Source organism: Gracilinanus agilis, chromosome 1 (assembly GCF_016433145.1).
Source record: "Gracilinanus agilis isolate LMUSP501 chromosome 1, AgileGrace, whole genome shotgun sequence".
Classification (NCBI taxonomy): domain Eukaryota; kingdom Metazoa; phylum Chordata; class Mammalia; order Didelphimorphia; family Didelphidae; genus Gracilinanus; species Gracilinanus agilis.
In genome coordinates, this window is record NC_058130.1 from 202,131,030 (window position 1) to 202,145,400 (window position 14,371).

General features: G+C 48.9%; 1 protein-coding gene across 1 annotated transcript in view; it reads right to left on the reverse strand.

Moving 5' to 3' along the window:
• Positions 1-1,565: 1,565 nt before the first annotated feature.
• Positions 1,566-14,371, reverse strand: part of FBRS (fibrosin) — a 22,654-nt gene continuing 9,848 nt past the window's right edge. Inside the window, exons 2-19 of the mRNA XM_044659728.1 lie at positions 13,974-14,353; positions 13,013-13,192; positions 12,014-12,049; positions 11,870-11,899; positions 11,664-11,712; positions 11,232-11,532; positions 9,665-9,960; positions 9,083-9,288; positions 8,765-8,809; positions 8,400-8,495; positions 8,153-8,221; positions 7,551-7,580; positions 7,329-7,400; positions 5,988-6,105; positions 5,736-5,816; positions 4,180-4,263; positions 3,800-4,007; positions 1,566-3,559 (exon numbers count right to left, since the gene is read on the reverse strand). Coding sequence (XP_044515663.1) covers positions 3,043-3,559; positions 3,800-4,007; positions 4,180-4,263; positions 5,736-5,816; positions 5,988-6,105; positions 7,329-7,400; positions 7,551-7,580; positions 8,153-8,221; positions 8,400-8,495; positions 8,765-8,809; positions 9,083-9,288; positions 9,665-9,960; positions 11,232-11,532; positions 11,664-11,712; positions 11,870-11,899; positions 12,014-12,049; positions 13,013-13,192; positions 13,974-14,353 — 2,798 coding nt within the window. The 3' untranslated portion in view covers positions 1,566-3,042. The remainder of the gene's footprint in view (positions 3,560-3,799; positions 4,008-4,179; positions 4,264-5,735; positions 5,817-5,987; positions 6,106-7,328; positions 7,401-7,550; positions 7,581-8,152; positions 8,222-8,399; positions 8,496-8,764; positions 8,810-9,082; positions 9,289-9,664; positions 9,961-11,231; positions 11,533-11,663; positions 11,713-11,869; positions 11,900-12,013; positions 12,050-13,012; positions 13,193-13,973; positions 14,354-14,371) is intronic.

The window sequence follows — 14,371 nt, forward strand, 5'->3', positions numbered from 1 at the left end:
CACAAGCTGTGTGACCCTTGGCAAGTTGCTTAATCCTGTTTGCCTCAGTTTCCTCACCTAGAAAATGGGCTAGAGAAAGAATTGGCAAATCCCTCCAGTATCATTCCCAAGAAAATTCCAAATAGGGTCACAAAGAGTTGGACACGACTGAAAAACAACTTTTTATAGATCTCTTTGTCCTCAACCTATTCAATTTTGTATCATCACTCATGTTTGCGTCTTATCACCTCAGTTAAAATGTACCCTTAGAACCAGATACTGTCAAATTTTCCATCTCTGTACCTGAGAGTGCTGGGGATAGTACCCTACACATAGAATAAAAGATGTTTAACTTGTTCAATGCTAGACAGTTTACAATTCATCATCTCCAAGGTGTTTTCAAACTCGATAGTGACCTTAAAATCATATTTCCCAATCTCGGAGCATTTAAGCATTTTTCAATAGCCTATTGGAGACATTACTTTTTTAAAAAAAACCTTACCTTTATGTCTTGGAATCAACCAGGCAAGGGCCTGGTAATGGGGGTTAAGTGACTTGCCCAGGGTCACCCAGCTATGAAGTTTGAGGTCAAATTTGAACCTAGAACCTCCTGTCTCTAGGCTTGGCTCTCAATCCTCTGAGTCAACTAGCCACCCCACCATGAATTTCTTTAAAAAGAAATGATGCAAGTGTGGTGATTAAGGAAGGCCTTGTGTCTGGTCATCAGGGTTGCAAGCTTATATCCAGGTAGAAGTCACCACCTGACATCACCTCTGTATCCAGCTGGGCCTTTTGTGTTCTATTCAATTCCACAAAACCTAGATAAGCATGTGAGGCCAAACAGTCCCAAACCAGATTTTACTCAGTTTTTTCCAGTGAGTTCATAGGGATGTTGGATAAGTAGCTATGAATGCAAACATGAGAAAGCTTGGATAAAGAGTGTTCTTCCCTTCAAAATTTTTTGGCATGAAAATGTGAAACAAAAACATGTTTCTATCCCTACCCACAATAGAAAGTGTCCAAATCTAAATTGCTGGTGACCTTGGAGATTATGTAGTCTGATGCTCTCATTTTTAGATAAGGGGAAGGCTTAGATAAGCAGTGGATTGCTCAGGGTCACCACAAACCATGTGTTTAGACCAGTGACTCATTAGGAATCCTTTGGGAAAAACTTGGTTGTGGAGGTTTAGCCTTGGAGCCTCACCTAAATTTTGCTAACTTTAAGAGACTGCAAAGGGACAGCCAGATTAAGTAGACAATGATGCAGTGGATTCTTGTGATATGGGTTTCTGACTCATAGATTAGTGTTTTTGTCATTATGCTTCTAAACTAGGTGTGTCCCCCCATTTCCTTGGTATCATTTAAGGAAATTAATTTTAGCATAATGATGATAGATGAACAGAAGGGGGAAAGCTGGAAAAAAAAAAAAAAAAAACGAAGTCCCACAAGCCCACCTCCTACCCCCAACTCCTAGTTGTAATGATCCCAAAAGCTTGTCCCATGAGGCACACCACCCTGTTTGGGCACCCTTTTCCTCCCCCCTCCCACCAGTCCCAGGCATACAGTCAATGAGGAGGAAGATAAGCTGCATTGTAACACTCCTTTTTTATATAAATATCCGCAAATATTACAGAGCCAACATCCCCCATTTACGCCATGGAGGGAGCCAACTGAATATCTTTGTTTTTAAACAAACCCACCACCTTAATAATCTCTAAGGTGGCCCAGAACACAGGGGTACCTGCAACTCCCTGAGGCCAGGCTGGGGCTAGGGCTACTGTTGGGAAGAGTTTAGGAAGGCAGGTGGCTTCCAAGGACCTGCCTACCTTGCTCTGCTCAGTCCCCTGTTCTTTGGTCTGTGGGACATGAAGAATTCAGCCTCCCTGCCAGGGAATTCAGGGACTCTGAGGGGAGGAAGCAGCATAAAGGTAGACACCAAGTTCTGCCTTAGGGCAGCAGGCCCCCAAGATTCTAGGGAATAGGAAAACTGACTCCTAGGGGATGCATGGTCCAGAGCACCAGGACCTACACACTGGGAAGGACAGAATTTCTGAGGCTTCAGAGTTCAGGCTACTTGGAAGCCCGGGGATGACAAGAAACAAGATATAAGGCTGGAGGGAAGTGGCCTTGCCAGCCAATCAAAGGGGACTTTATCCTCTTGGAATGGCAGGGTGAGATTAATTCGGCATATCCTGGCCCAACTAGTGGACTCAGGGAGGCCATTCCCATGTTTGTACCTCACCTAAGTTACCAATTTCCTGAGGAAAATAAAGCCAATTCCCTGGTACCTCTTGCTGGGTTCCCAACCCCAACTCCCCACCAGGCTTTCTCCCTTCCTTCCCTTCTTTCCCTCCCTCCCCCCAGACAGAGAGGCGAGAGGCTGGGAACAGAGCACCAGTCTGAGGATTTAATTAAACAAGGGAGGGGGAAAGAGGGGTTGGGCTGAGGGGGCACCCCTGTAAAAATGTACAAAACACCTGGGGGGGCCATGTGGAAGGGGAGATAAATATGTACAGGGAACCCCCCTCCCCCCTAACCCCCCCATCTTCTCTGACCCTATGAAGGAGGGTCACTGGTGACTTCTGATGTCCCAGCAGCCCCACCCTGCTTCCCCCAAGAAGGGAAGAGGAACAAGAGGCCTGGGTGCATGTGACTTTGGCCTCAGGCTTGATAAGCCTACAGGAGGCAGACAGGAGGCTTAGCATCCAAGGGACCCTCTGAGGGAGCCCAGACTTAGAAGAGGAAAAGGGGAGAGACAGGGAGAAAAAGAGAGGGAACAGCGATTCCTCTCAGGTGGTCACAACCTCTGTCCTCCATGTGACCCCCATCCCTTGTGAGAGTGGCTCTTGCACTTAACCCCTGGGGGGGGTGGTATCTGGGACCTCTATTTTCAAGATGATCCCATGGGTGGGGTAGTGACCTCTGACCCCAAGATAATTCCACAGAAGCCTAAGGGTCATGACCTTTGCCCTCCCGTGTAGGGACACAACCTCCACCCTAAAGCTGGGTGGGGAAGTGAAATGGGGGGGGAGGGAAATGGAGCTCTACCCCCAGCCCCTCCCCTCACCTGTCAGCTCTGGGTGGCCCTGGTGGCCGAGGGGGAGAGCCAGGCCGAGGGGCGGGCACCAAGGGGGGAGGAGCCCCCAGGAGGGCCCCAGGAGGTGTCTTGCTAAGCAATTGAGGGGGCCCAGGGGCTGCGGTAGGAGGCGGGGGGGCCAAGCGGCCATAGAGTAGGGGATGGGTAGGCTCCAGACCATAGAGGCGAGCTGTGGCCACAGCTCCTGCCCCTCCCAGCTCTTCCCCAGCCTCATAGAATCGTGGGGGGCGGGCCAGACGTGGAGGGCCCGGCAGCCAGGGCTCCAAGAAGGGGGCACATCGGTCGGAAGGGCTGGGGCCCAGGAAGGGGGGTGGTCGGGGCCGATCAAATAGCAGATGTAGGCTGGGAGGCCCAGGGACCTCCTCCTTCCTCTCTTCCTTCACCCTCACAGGCTCCTTGGGGGGTCTTACCCCCTCCTCCCCGGCCCGGGACTTGGGGGTGGCTGGGGAAACTCGAAGCTGTGGTCGGGAAAATGGGAGATCCCTAAGGGAAGGGAGAAGAGATGGGCTTAATAAATGGTTGTTATATGAGTAAAATGAAGAGCAAGTGACAGACATGGAAGAAAAATTAAAAAAGAAAGAAGCTAGAAACTAGATTTCCTCTTGGTGAGTGGGAGGAGAAGATGGAGAAGTGAAGGAGTCTGGTGAAGGACAAAGGGAGCTGAAGTCAGAGGTACAGATAGAAAAGGAGGTAGAAGGCTACAGTGCTCGGGCAAAGCCATACCTATCTTTCTCCTCTTTGGGGGCCGAGGGCTCTCGCCTCTCCACTGGACGTTCTTTGTCTGAGCCAGGTGTCCGTGCAGCCTCAGGAGGCCGAGCCCAGGCAGGAAAGGTAGGGGGGCCGCGGTGCAGCCGGGCCCACGGATCTGGAGGAGAGGCAAAGGCAGGAGGAGCCCCTGGGCTTTCTTTCTGGGCAAACACAGCACCAGTGTCTAGAAAGAAAAACCAAGAAGGCAAATGGAGAATGAGGAATTTCAGGCTAAGTAAGAAGCACTAGAATATAGCAAGCCTGCTGCTTCATCAACAGACACACAGGACCAACGCAAATTTATTTACCTTCAACTTTTCTATCTCCCTCCCTAACCCGAAGTAACCCATACTCACTGAACGTAGGGCTGCCCAGGCCCCCAAAGGCCCCATTGGAGAGAGCAGCCAAGGACGCAAAGCTGGTAGGACGCCCAAAAGGATCTGGAGGGGAGACAGGGGAAGTTGATCAGTAAAGCACTCACATAGCACTCCCCTTTATCTAGGGCTATTTTTAGGACACATTAGAAAGTATGACAGGTACCACAATTTGTTCCAGTCATACTTTCTAATGTCAGGAATAAATTGTGTTATCTGATGGTGATGGAATACTATTGTGCTAAAAGGAATAATGAACTGGAGGAATTCCATGTGAACTGGAACAACTTCCAGGAATTGATGCAGAGTGAAAGGAGCAGAACCTGGAGAACATTGTACAGAGACTGATACACTGTGGCACAACTGAATGTAATAGGTTTTTCTCCTAGCAGCAATGCAATAACCCAGGATAATTCTGAGGAATTTATGAGAAAGAACTGTGGGAGCAGAAACAAAGAAGAAAAACAACTGCTTGATCACATGGTTCGATGGATATGATTGGGGATCTAGACTCTAAAAGATCACTCTATTGCAAACATTAATAATATGGAAATAGGTCTTGATCAATGATACATGTAAAATCCAGTGGAATTGCTCATTGGTTCCAGGATGGAGAAGGGGAGAGAAAAAACATAAATCATGTAACCATGGAAAAATATTCTAACTTAATTAAAATTTTTTTTAAAGTATGACGGGGGGGGGGGGGGGGGCAAGCTGGGTAGCTCAGTGGATTGAGTGCCAGGCCTAGAGATGGGAGGTCCTAGGTTCAAATCTGGCCTCAGACACTTCCTAGCTGTGTGACCCTGGGCAACTCACTTGACCCCCATTGCCTACCCTTACCATTCTTCTGCCTTGGAGCCAATAATATGTATTGGCTCCAAGACAGAAGGTAAGGGTTTAAAAAAAAAAAAAAAAAGTATGACAGGGTCTCTACCCTCAAAGGAACTAAGGAGTCTTGTTGGGAAACAAGACTAACACATAAAAAGTCATCCAAAGAGAAGTAAAGTGGCTGTAATATAAAATTTCAAATGAATAAACAAGTGTTACACATGTCCAGGAGGAAGAAGTCACCACAGGCTAGGAAGGCTAGGGATTTCTCAGACCAGAACAACAGAAAAGGATGTTGGATGTTTGAAAGGATACATATTGTCCACTCCAACTCCCTCATGTTTTTATAGAGAAATCAAGGCCAAGAAAGAAGTGACTCACTAAATATTACATTGCTAACAGGTGGCAGAGACAATTTACCTCACCTGGGGTTTTCTTATTTAAACTTTGTTGCTTAATGGACATGGACTTAAGCTGAGCTCAGAGGAGTGAAAAGGATCTAGGTGGAAGGTGTAAAGCAAGAAAAGAACATGAACAAAGCCTCAGAGAAAAATGTGTTGCATTGGGAGACCTTGAGGAAACTGGTTGTGAATAGCTAGGAAGGACTGATAGCTCCTAGCCTCTGGCATGAGGTTATTACTCCTTGGCTTAGTCCTAGGCTGGGGTAGGGATAGCTATGAAGAAGTTAGTAGTTTGTGGTTGGCTCTTACCGATGTGGGTACCAGGACTCAGAAAGGACGTGGGGGGTCCAGGAGCTGCTGTGAAAGGATTGGCAGCAGGATGGACAGCACCTGAGAAAAAATGGAGATAAAGTTTTTAGCAAAGGAATACTTTGTTGGGATTCTAAGATTTATTAACCAGCAAAATGGCAAAGCTGGAAGGGACTCATTTTAGAGATAGAGATGAAGAAGCAAAGGCTGAGGAAAACTGACTCCCAGGCTACTGTTCCTTCCCAGACTCACCTGTTGCAGTAAAGAGGGAAGCTGGGTGGGAGAGCTCCTGCCCAGGGGGAAGGCCTCCATAGGCCCCAGGGAGGCAGGGCAAAAGGTCATTCCGAAAATCCAGCTTGTGAGGATCACCCTGCATTAACTAGAAAGGAAGAACTATGGTGAGGGATTCCACTTCTTTCCCTAAGGTTTCCTTAGGATGCTAATTTCTGGAGAGAATGGGGAAGTGGGCAAAACTACTTTTAGGTCCCCATTAGTTTTTCTTTTGAAATTCTGCTGCCCTTGACTGGACACTTTGTCCAAAGGCCTTCCTTCTGAAACCTGGCCCCCCTCCCACAGAGACAACTGGTTAGAAAACAATTTGATAAACTAGACCCTCTTAAGAGTTTATGGGAGGGGCAGCTGGGTAGCTCAATGGATTGAGAGTCAGCCCTAGAGATGGGAGGTCCTAGGTTCAATCCAGCCTCAGACACTTCCCAGATGTGTGACCCTGGGCAAGTCACTTGACCCCCATTGCCCACCCTTACCACTCTTCCACCAAGGAGCCAATACACAGAAGTTAAGGGTTTAAAAAAAAAAAAAAAAGAGTTTATGGGAGAAGAGAAAGAACCGTAGGAGTAGAAACACAGAAGAAAAACATTTCCTTGATCACATGGTTCGATGGGGATATGATTGGAGAATGTAGACTCTAAATGATCGCTCTAATGCAAATATTAATAATATGGAAATCGGTCATAATCAATGATACATGTAAAACTCAGTTAAATTGCTTGTTGGCTATGGGTGGGGTGGAAAGGAAAGAATACAAATCATGTAGCCATGGAAAAATATTAATTAAAATTTAAAAACAACAACAAAAGTTTATGAGAAAGGAGAAGCTAGGTGGCTCAGTGGATAAAGAGCCAGGCCTAGAAACAGGAGGTGCTGGGTTTATATCTGGCCTCAGACACTTCCTAGCTGTGTGATCCTAGACAAGTCACTTAACTCTGTCTGCCGAGGCCTTGCCCTTAAAGTCGTTACTAAGATAGAAAGTAAGGATTTAAAAAAAAAAAGTTTATGGGAATGCCACTTCTTCAGTATATATAGAGGGAAGGGTTGCATTTTAATAAGAAATTCCTGAGAACTGAAAAGGAATGAAGCCTTCCTGGGAGAGTCAGAGATACCCCTATAGGAAGACAAGGGAGTAGACTGGGGTAGAGGGTTCTCCTGTTGCTCATCTTTCACTATATCATGTGCCCCAAGTCAGTCAGTAAAACAACTTCTCCTGGTAGCCCAGGTCCTTCTTCAGCTCAGTCTCCTGCCTTAGCTCTCACTCTCCCTGAGCCAGCTCTACCCTCTCTCTACCAGTCCTGGTACCTTCATCTTCTCCTGGTGCCTCAAGATCATATAGGCCACTCGCACATGCATGGCACACCACTTTCCTGGTTTCTGAGGAGCAGAAGTAATAAGAGAAGAGAAATGATGCGATTAGCCTTCCCCAGTAAAACTTCACTCCTTCCCCATCATCTATGAGACCCTAGTCCATGCTCTTTTCCATCTCTGCCCTTTTAAACCCACCCTGTTTCCCAACCTACTCACCCTCAGTGGGGGGCGGAAATGGTCAGGAATCTGAAGGGCAGGAATAGAAAGCGGAGGACAGCTTAGACCCATCTGCCAGCACTCACTTTGGCAACCCCAGACTCCCTAAAATTCCAGCTTTCCTTTGCCCTTTGGGTTTTGGCCTCTGGAGATTACAGAGCCCTTTCCCCTTAAAATAGCCTCTCCCTTCAAATAACACATAGCCCCTTTAAAAACCTAGCACCATTAAAAAATGAGAGCCTGTCCCCAAGAGTTCCAATTGCCTAATGAGCCCCATTGATACTTTAGAGGCCCTAGAACCCTTCTTTTCTGGTTATTTTCCCTAACCTGGTAATCCTTGAAGGAATTCTCTCTGAAACCCCAGTTGCTTATTCTTAGGAATGTAGAATCTATAGTCCCTAGAAATGTTTACAGTGAGAATATTTTCCTTCTCTTCTCTGGAGGGGAAAAATAAAAATAAAAAAAAAAATCAACCCATGAAATTCCTACTGTGCCTCCATGGCATTTTACCCTCCCAACCTATCTTTCCTGCCCCTCCCCCCACCCCCAACTTCTGCCCTCACTGCTAAGACCTGGTCCTCTTCTGTCTATTCCAGGCTCACCTGTGTTCCCTTTTGGGGCAGCCCACTGGGGACCGGCCCCAGTCGTGGTGGCAACTCTGGATTCGTGCTCTGGGGTAAAGAAGGAAGAGTGGATGAGAAGATGGGAACAGAGATCTGGTGACTGAAAGCACATCTGGGATCTAAGACCCAATTCCCCCATGGCTTTAGAAGAGGGACAGGTAGCACACATTTTATAGTAAGATAGATGAAGAAGGAGAATAGAAAGATCTGTGCCTTGGATACTCACCTTAGGCTGGAAAGCCCCTTGCAGAGAACCAAAGGAAACAGCAGGAGGCAGACCAGGGGGAAGGCCAGGGACAGCAGGGGGGAAGGCCGCATAGAGCTGTGAAGGAAAAATGACCAAACTGGGGGTAGAGAACAGCAAAAAGGCCTCTCTTCTCACTTGTCAAATTATTCCCTTACTCCATAACTAGAAATTCAGTGAGATTTCATCTTCTTCTAGGATAGATTTGGGAGCTGTTGGTAACCTGTATCCCTAGGGCATTGCTAAATCCTCTATTATCAAAGCAAATGCTTATTAAGTACCAAGAAAGCAATTTACCAGGATATTCTCACACCTAACTATGACCCAGGGCCTCTCAGGGCACTCACGTTATGCCGGAAAAGGCCTTCGATTTTTCCTGGATATTTCTCGAACTGTGTGAGAGAAGGTGGGGATAAATCATAAGCCAGAAACACTTAATTTCCCTATTTCCTGCTGGACAGGACTCCCATAAGTGGGTTCAGATGGTTCCCTCCCACCATATCCCCCAAACACACATACAAACATACCCATCCCTCCCCAATGTCCAGCTCAAGTGCACCCTACCATCCTTCCCTCTTGAATACTCAGGCAACTTCGCCCGCTCTTCCAAGGGTTTTTGATCCCTCCCCTGCCAGGCAGGCCCTGGGGTGGGAGGGAATTCTTACCATGTGGGGGCCGTGGGGGGGCAGCAGGCCAGGAGGATAGGGGGTGAAGTGCTGGTGGGTGTGCTGGTGGGTGTGCTGGTGCTGGTGGTTGTGCTGGTGGAACTGGAAGGCCAGGGGCCGGGCTGAGCCCCCTGCCCCGCCCACCTCGGGGCCTCCCTGGGCGCTCAGGAACCGAGTGCTCAGGTCCTGCCTCATCAGCTCCTGCTCTGTGAGAGGTGACCGGGACAGGGTATGATGAAGGAAGAGAAGGATTTATGCTCCCCTTTTTCCCCAGGGTACCTAACCACCCTGCTCAAACCTCACCCCCCATGGGCTCTGATCCTTTGCTTCTCCTTTCTCCTGTTCCAACCTTTTATGGATCAGTTCTCCCCTTGGGCTCTTTCCTCTTTGGAGTATCTTTCTTCCATTTCTATTACCCCACATTTATTCCTTCATCCTTTCCCTGTAGGCTTCAACTCCTGGATCCATCATCTCTTGAAGCAGAATTTTCCCCACACCAAAGAGAAGAATGCCTGTCCCAATACTTCCTTCTCTAGGATCTCTTCCCACCTTTCAAAGCCACAAAGGCTCCTGAAGACTCACCAGAGAGTGCACTGGCCGTCGCAGCCCCAGGGTGGCCTGCCACCTGCAGCAAAGGTGGGGGTGGGGGTAGAGTTGGACCAGGGGAGAATAGGGCAGGATGAGGAGGTGGGGGCGGTGCCCGTAGCCCAGCAGGGGGGAAGCCATGGTTGGCCAGAGGCAAGGGCAAGGAAGGTGTTGGAGGCCGATGGGAGAGTTGAGCTGAAGATGAGGAGGAGGAGGAGGAAGAGGAAGAGGAAGAAGAAGGTGGAGGTGGGGCCACTGGAGGGGCAGGAGCCTTCGGGGGTGGCCTCGAAGAGCTGTGGGAAAAAAAACAGGAAACCATATGAAAAATTTGGAAGGATCTCATCTAGTTGGGGGAAGATTGCATGTAATAAAGGAATCCTTCTCATATTCAATGCATTTATAAGGCTCTTCTCTATCACAAATCTTCTGATGTTTACAGAGAGAAGATCTCAAGAATCAAACTTATAAACAAATAATGAGGCTTTCCCAAGGACCCCTTCTTAGACAGAAGTCTTCCATTTCATTTGTTTCTATTGCTTCCTATCCCCAATCCTGTTCCATCATCCTTTTTCATCCCTCCTCACTCTCTTGGCCTACCTTCATCTCTCTCTTCTTATAGGGTACATTGAATATGTACCCTATAAGCCTATAATTATTGTTTTATATACATGAGATAAAGTGAGCTGGAAGAAAATATGTTAGAATCCAGAGCATGGCAAGTCTGGGAAGGGGACATATGGGGCAGGTAGGGGATTGAGCCAATCAGTGGTCCTGGGTTCAAATCTTCTTAGCTATGTGACTATGGGCAAGTTGCTTAACTCTCACTGCCTAGCCTTTATCGCTCTTCTTTCTTGGAAATGATACATAGTACTGATTCTATGATGGAAAATATGGGTTTAAAAGAAAAAAAGAAAAAAGTCCAACTCGGGACTATGGCAGCCCAGAATCTCTCTCTCATCTTCCTTTTTCCAGGTTAAGTTCTCTTTTAATATAGTTCCCTTTTTAATAAGAGTATGTGAAGTAACAGCAAGAACACTAGAGGAGCAACTAGGCAGTACAATGGAAAGAGAATCGGGCCTGGAGTTTGAAGGACCTGGGTTCAAATGTAGCCTCTGACATATCCTACCTGTGTGACACTGGGCAAGTCACTTAACCCCCATTGCTTAGCCCTTGCCTTTTTGTCTTAGAGTATTACTAAGACAGCAAGTAAGGGTTTAGGACAAAAAAAAACCAACAACAAACAAAACTAGACAGAAAGGAGTCAAGAAGACCTAGACTTTAACCTTGACTTTGCTACTATCTTACTGCATAGTCTTGAACAAATCATTTCTCTCACTGATTCTCCCATTTCCTTATCTGTAAGTGAGGGGGTTGAGTCATAATATTCTATTAATCTTAGCGTTTCACATGAATCTTTTCTCTCCCTAGTGAGTATGATTAGTACTTTAAGGCAGACATCAACATTTTTCACCAATGCCCTATGGTACCTAGATTAGCTTAAGTGGAGGGAATATATGTCTATATAAAAATTTGATGAACCAGATTGTTTTCTGGAGTCATTTACCTGCCAGTGCTGAGGTCCAGGCCACTGCCATAAGTGGAAGAGCGGATGCCGAAGGGTGAAACCCGGAGCTGCAACTGGGGTGGGGGTGGAGGTGGCAGGCTGACAGGGGCTGGCATCGGGGTTGGGGGGGTGGTTGGGGGTCGGGGGGCCGGTGGAGGCAGCGGCTCCTTGGCAGGGAAAGGCACTAGCAGCGGGTCGGGTCCTGGGGGCTGCTCCTGACTCCGCTCCAGCCCCGACACTTTGGGGATCACAGAGAGTTTCGCTTCACAGTTCCCATTTAAGTTGCCATGGGGGCCCGAGGCTAGAAGGAGAGGGAAAGGTATAAGATCAGTGGCAAACTGGATGTCCCTACTGTCCCTCCACCCTTCCTGAAAGCACCTACTCTCCAGGCTATGCTCAGCCTCAACCCAAGTCTGACACCCAGGAACAAACCTTTGCTGGTTGAGACAGTAAACGACGGATCGAGGTCATCATCAGAGACCTAGCAAGGAAGAGCAGGAAAAGCAGTCAGTTCCTAGTGGCACAAGAGACCCTACCCAGAGATGTCACAATCCCAGGTCTAAATGGCCTTTGAGAATCCTTGGCAAGAACTCTCCTTCCACACCCCCCTCCCCACTTCCACACAAGCTCCAACTCACCCTCTCGTCCAGGTCACTCTCCGCGTCACACTGGAGAGAAGGAGAGACAGAAGTGTCAGGGGAGGGGAGAAGAGTTGGCAGGGGGCGCGGCGGTGTCTGCTGGAGAGAGAGTGGGAAAAAACTGGGCAGGGAAGGACCACTTACTATGTATCCGGCTTCCAGAGAGTGTCGGGAGGAGGCCTATAAGGGAAGAGTACACCAGGTGAGGGACACTCATCAGGAAGAAGTCAAAGGCAGAGTCAAACAGGCGTTTGACTCCCTGATACGGCTGTTGTCCAATTTAAGCTCAAAATCCACAAGGTTAGGCCAGTTTGACCGACATGAAGTCTATGCTTCTATCAGAAGCAGATTTGATCCAGTCCTGACTTAGTTTCAGTCTTGAGGGGTCATGGAATCTTAAATATTAATAGAAATTTTAAGCAGCCTCCTAATGTGAAGAAATCTTTTCTTTAATCTGACATATAGTTACCCATTGCCTCTGCTTAAATGCCCCCAATAACAGGGAAATTACACCTTCGAAGTCCTTCCATTACTGGACAGTATTAACTATTAAGAAGTTCTTCCTGTATTGTCCACCCCTAAGACCTTGGAAAATGATACATTATAACTTTTCGAAGGAATGTTAAAGATATCTTTAACCCTCCTACCCTCTTATTCCAACTACTCCAAAATTACTCCAATTACTCCAAAATTAGTCAAGAACTCTCCTATTTATTGAAGATCTATAGTTTTGGCCTGTTAACCACCTCCTTCAAGATTCATGTTTCAAGATCCTGGGTCATTATGCCCTTGGAAAGTTATTTCCTTTGGAACTATCCAAGTCATATTCTTCAAAGAATCCTTGAGTTAGAAGTAAACTCCAAACTCCCATTGAATATAGGGATTCCCTCTCTATAATTTTTCTAAAAAGATTCAGCTTCCCTGTACTTTCACCCATTGGGCCTAGTTCTGGCCTCTGGAGGGCTGTTTTCTGGGTCCATTCCAGTTTGCTCATGTTCTTTCTAAAGTATAACACCCAGAACTTAAATCTTAAATCACTGAAAGACCAGGTTAGCTACACAAGGACCAAAAGGGAAATGGAAGAGATAGCATAGTCCATAAGAAACTTATAGGATAGGAGAGTAAGGGGAGGGCATATCTCACCTCTTTCCTCCTTCGCTTGCTGGGCCTTTTTCGGGCACGGTCCCCTGGGGGCCGGCCAGTCTCCCGCTCTGAGCTGTCTCCTGGCTCCCCTCGGCCCCCCCCTACACCCCCCCGCTTCCGCTTTCCGGAATGTTTTAGCCGGTGCTCCAGTCGCTCTGGGGGCTGAAGGGATGCATCCTTCTGTGGGCAAAAAGTAGACAGGTGAGACAGGGAGACTAAATAATAACCATCATTTATATAGTACTTTAAGCTCTGTAACAATTCTCTACAACTATCTCATTTGATCTTCAAGACAACTCTGAAGATCAAACAAGTATTTAAGACCCTACTATGTACCAGGTGCTATATTCAATACTTGAAGGCATAAATATAAAAGTATAACAGGTGTAACTCCACACTTTACATATAAAGCAACTGAGGCTGGAAGATGCGTAGAGACTTATCCATAGTCACATAACTGGTAAATACCAAGGGTGGGCTTGAAACCCTTGTGTCTCCTGCTTTAAAAGCCCAGGGTTTCTGCACCTGGGCCCTGTTGCTTCTGACAGATTGCAGGGTAGGCCTGACTCCCCCATCTCCAACCCTGGCTACTGCTACTCTTTTCTCCAAGACCAGCCCCCACGGCCTGTTGATGAATGGCCGGCCAGGGGAGGGCGGACAGCAGCCTGCCAGCCAGCCAGCCAGCTCTGGGGTGTGGTGGCTCCATTGCAGCCAGGTGGCCCTGGGGATCGGCTCCCCTCCCACCCCCCGGGGAGGGCAGAGGCCTGGCCAGAGAAGCCGGTTGCTCTGGTTTGGGATGCCATCCCCCCTGCCCCTCCTGCCAGGCCGGCCCCTCACTCCAGGGCGCTGCCGGCCGGGCCTCCTCCCCCGCTCTGCCCCCGGGGCTCTGGTCCCTTCTTCCAAGGCTCCGATGCGGGCCCTGACAACCCCCGGCCTGGGTCCGGGCCCGGCGAGGCCTCACCTGCAGGGCCTCAAGGCTGGCGAAGCTGGCAATGGCGAAACCATCGATGAGGTCCTCCTCCTCCTCCTCCTCCTCCTCTTCCCCCTCCTCCTCTTCGTCGTCGTCCTCCTCCTCCCCTCTGCTGCCCGAGCCGGGGGGCCGCTTCCTGCCCCGGGGCCGGGGGGGCCGGCGCCGACGCCTCTTTCCCCGGGGGCTGCCGCGCTCCCCGGAGGAGGCTGACGACCAGGGCCGGGCCGGGGGCGGCGGTGGAGGCGGTGGCGGCGGCGGCGGGGGCGAGGACGACGACGACGACGAAGGCAGCAACGCCGAGGCCGCCCCCAGCAATGTCCGCGGCGCGTCCCCGGCGGCTGCCCGCCGCCCCCCGCCCCGGCGCCGCCGCTCCCGGTCCCGCCGCGAGC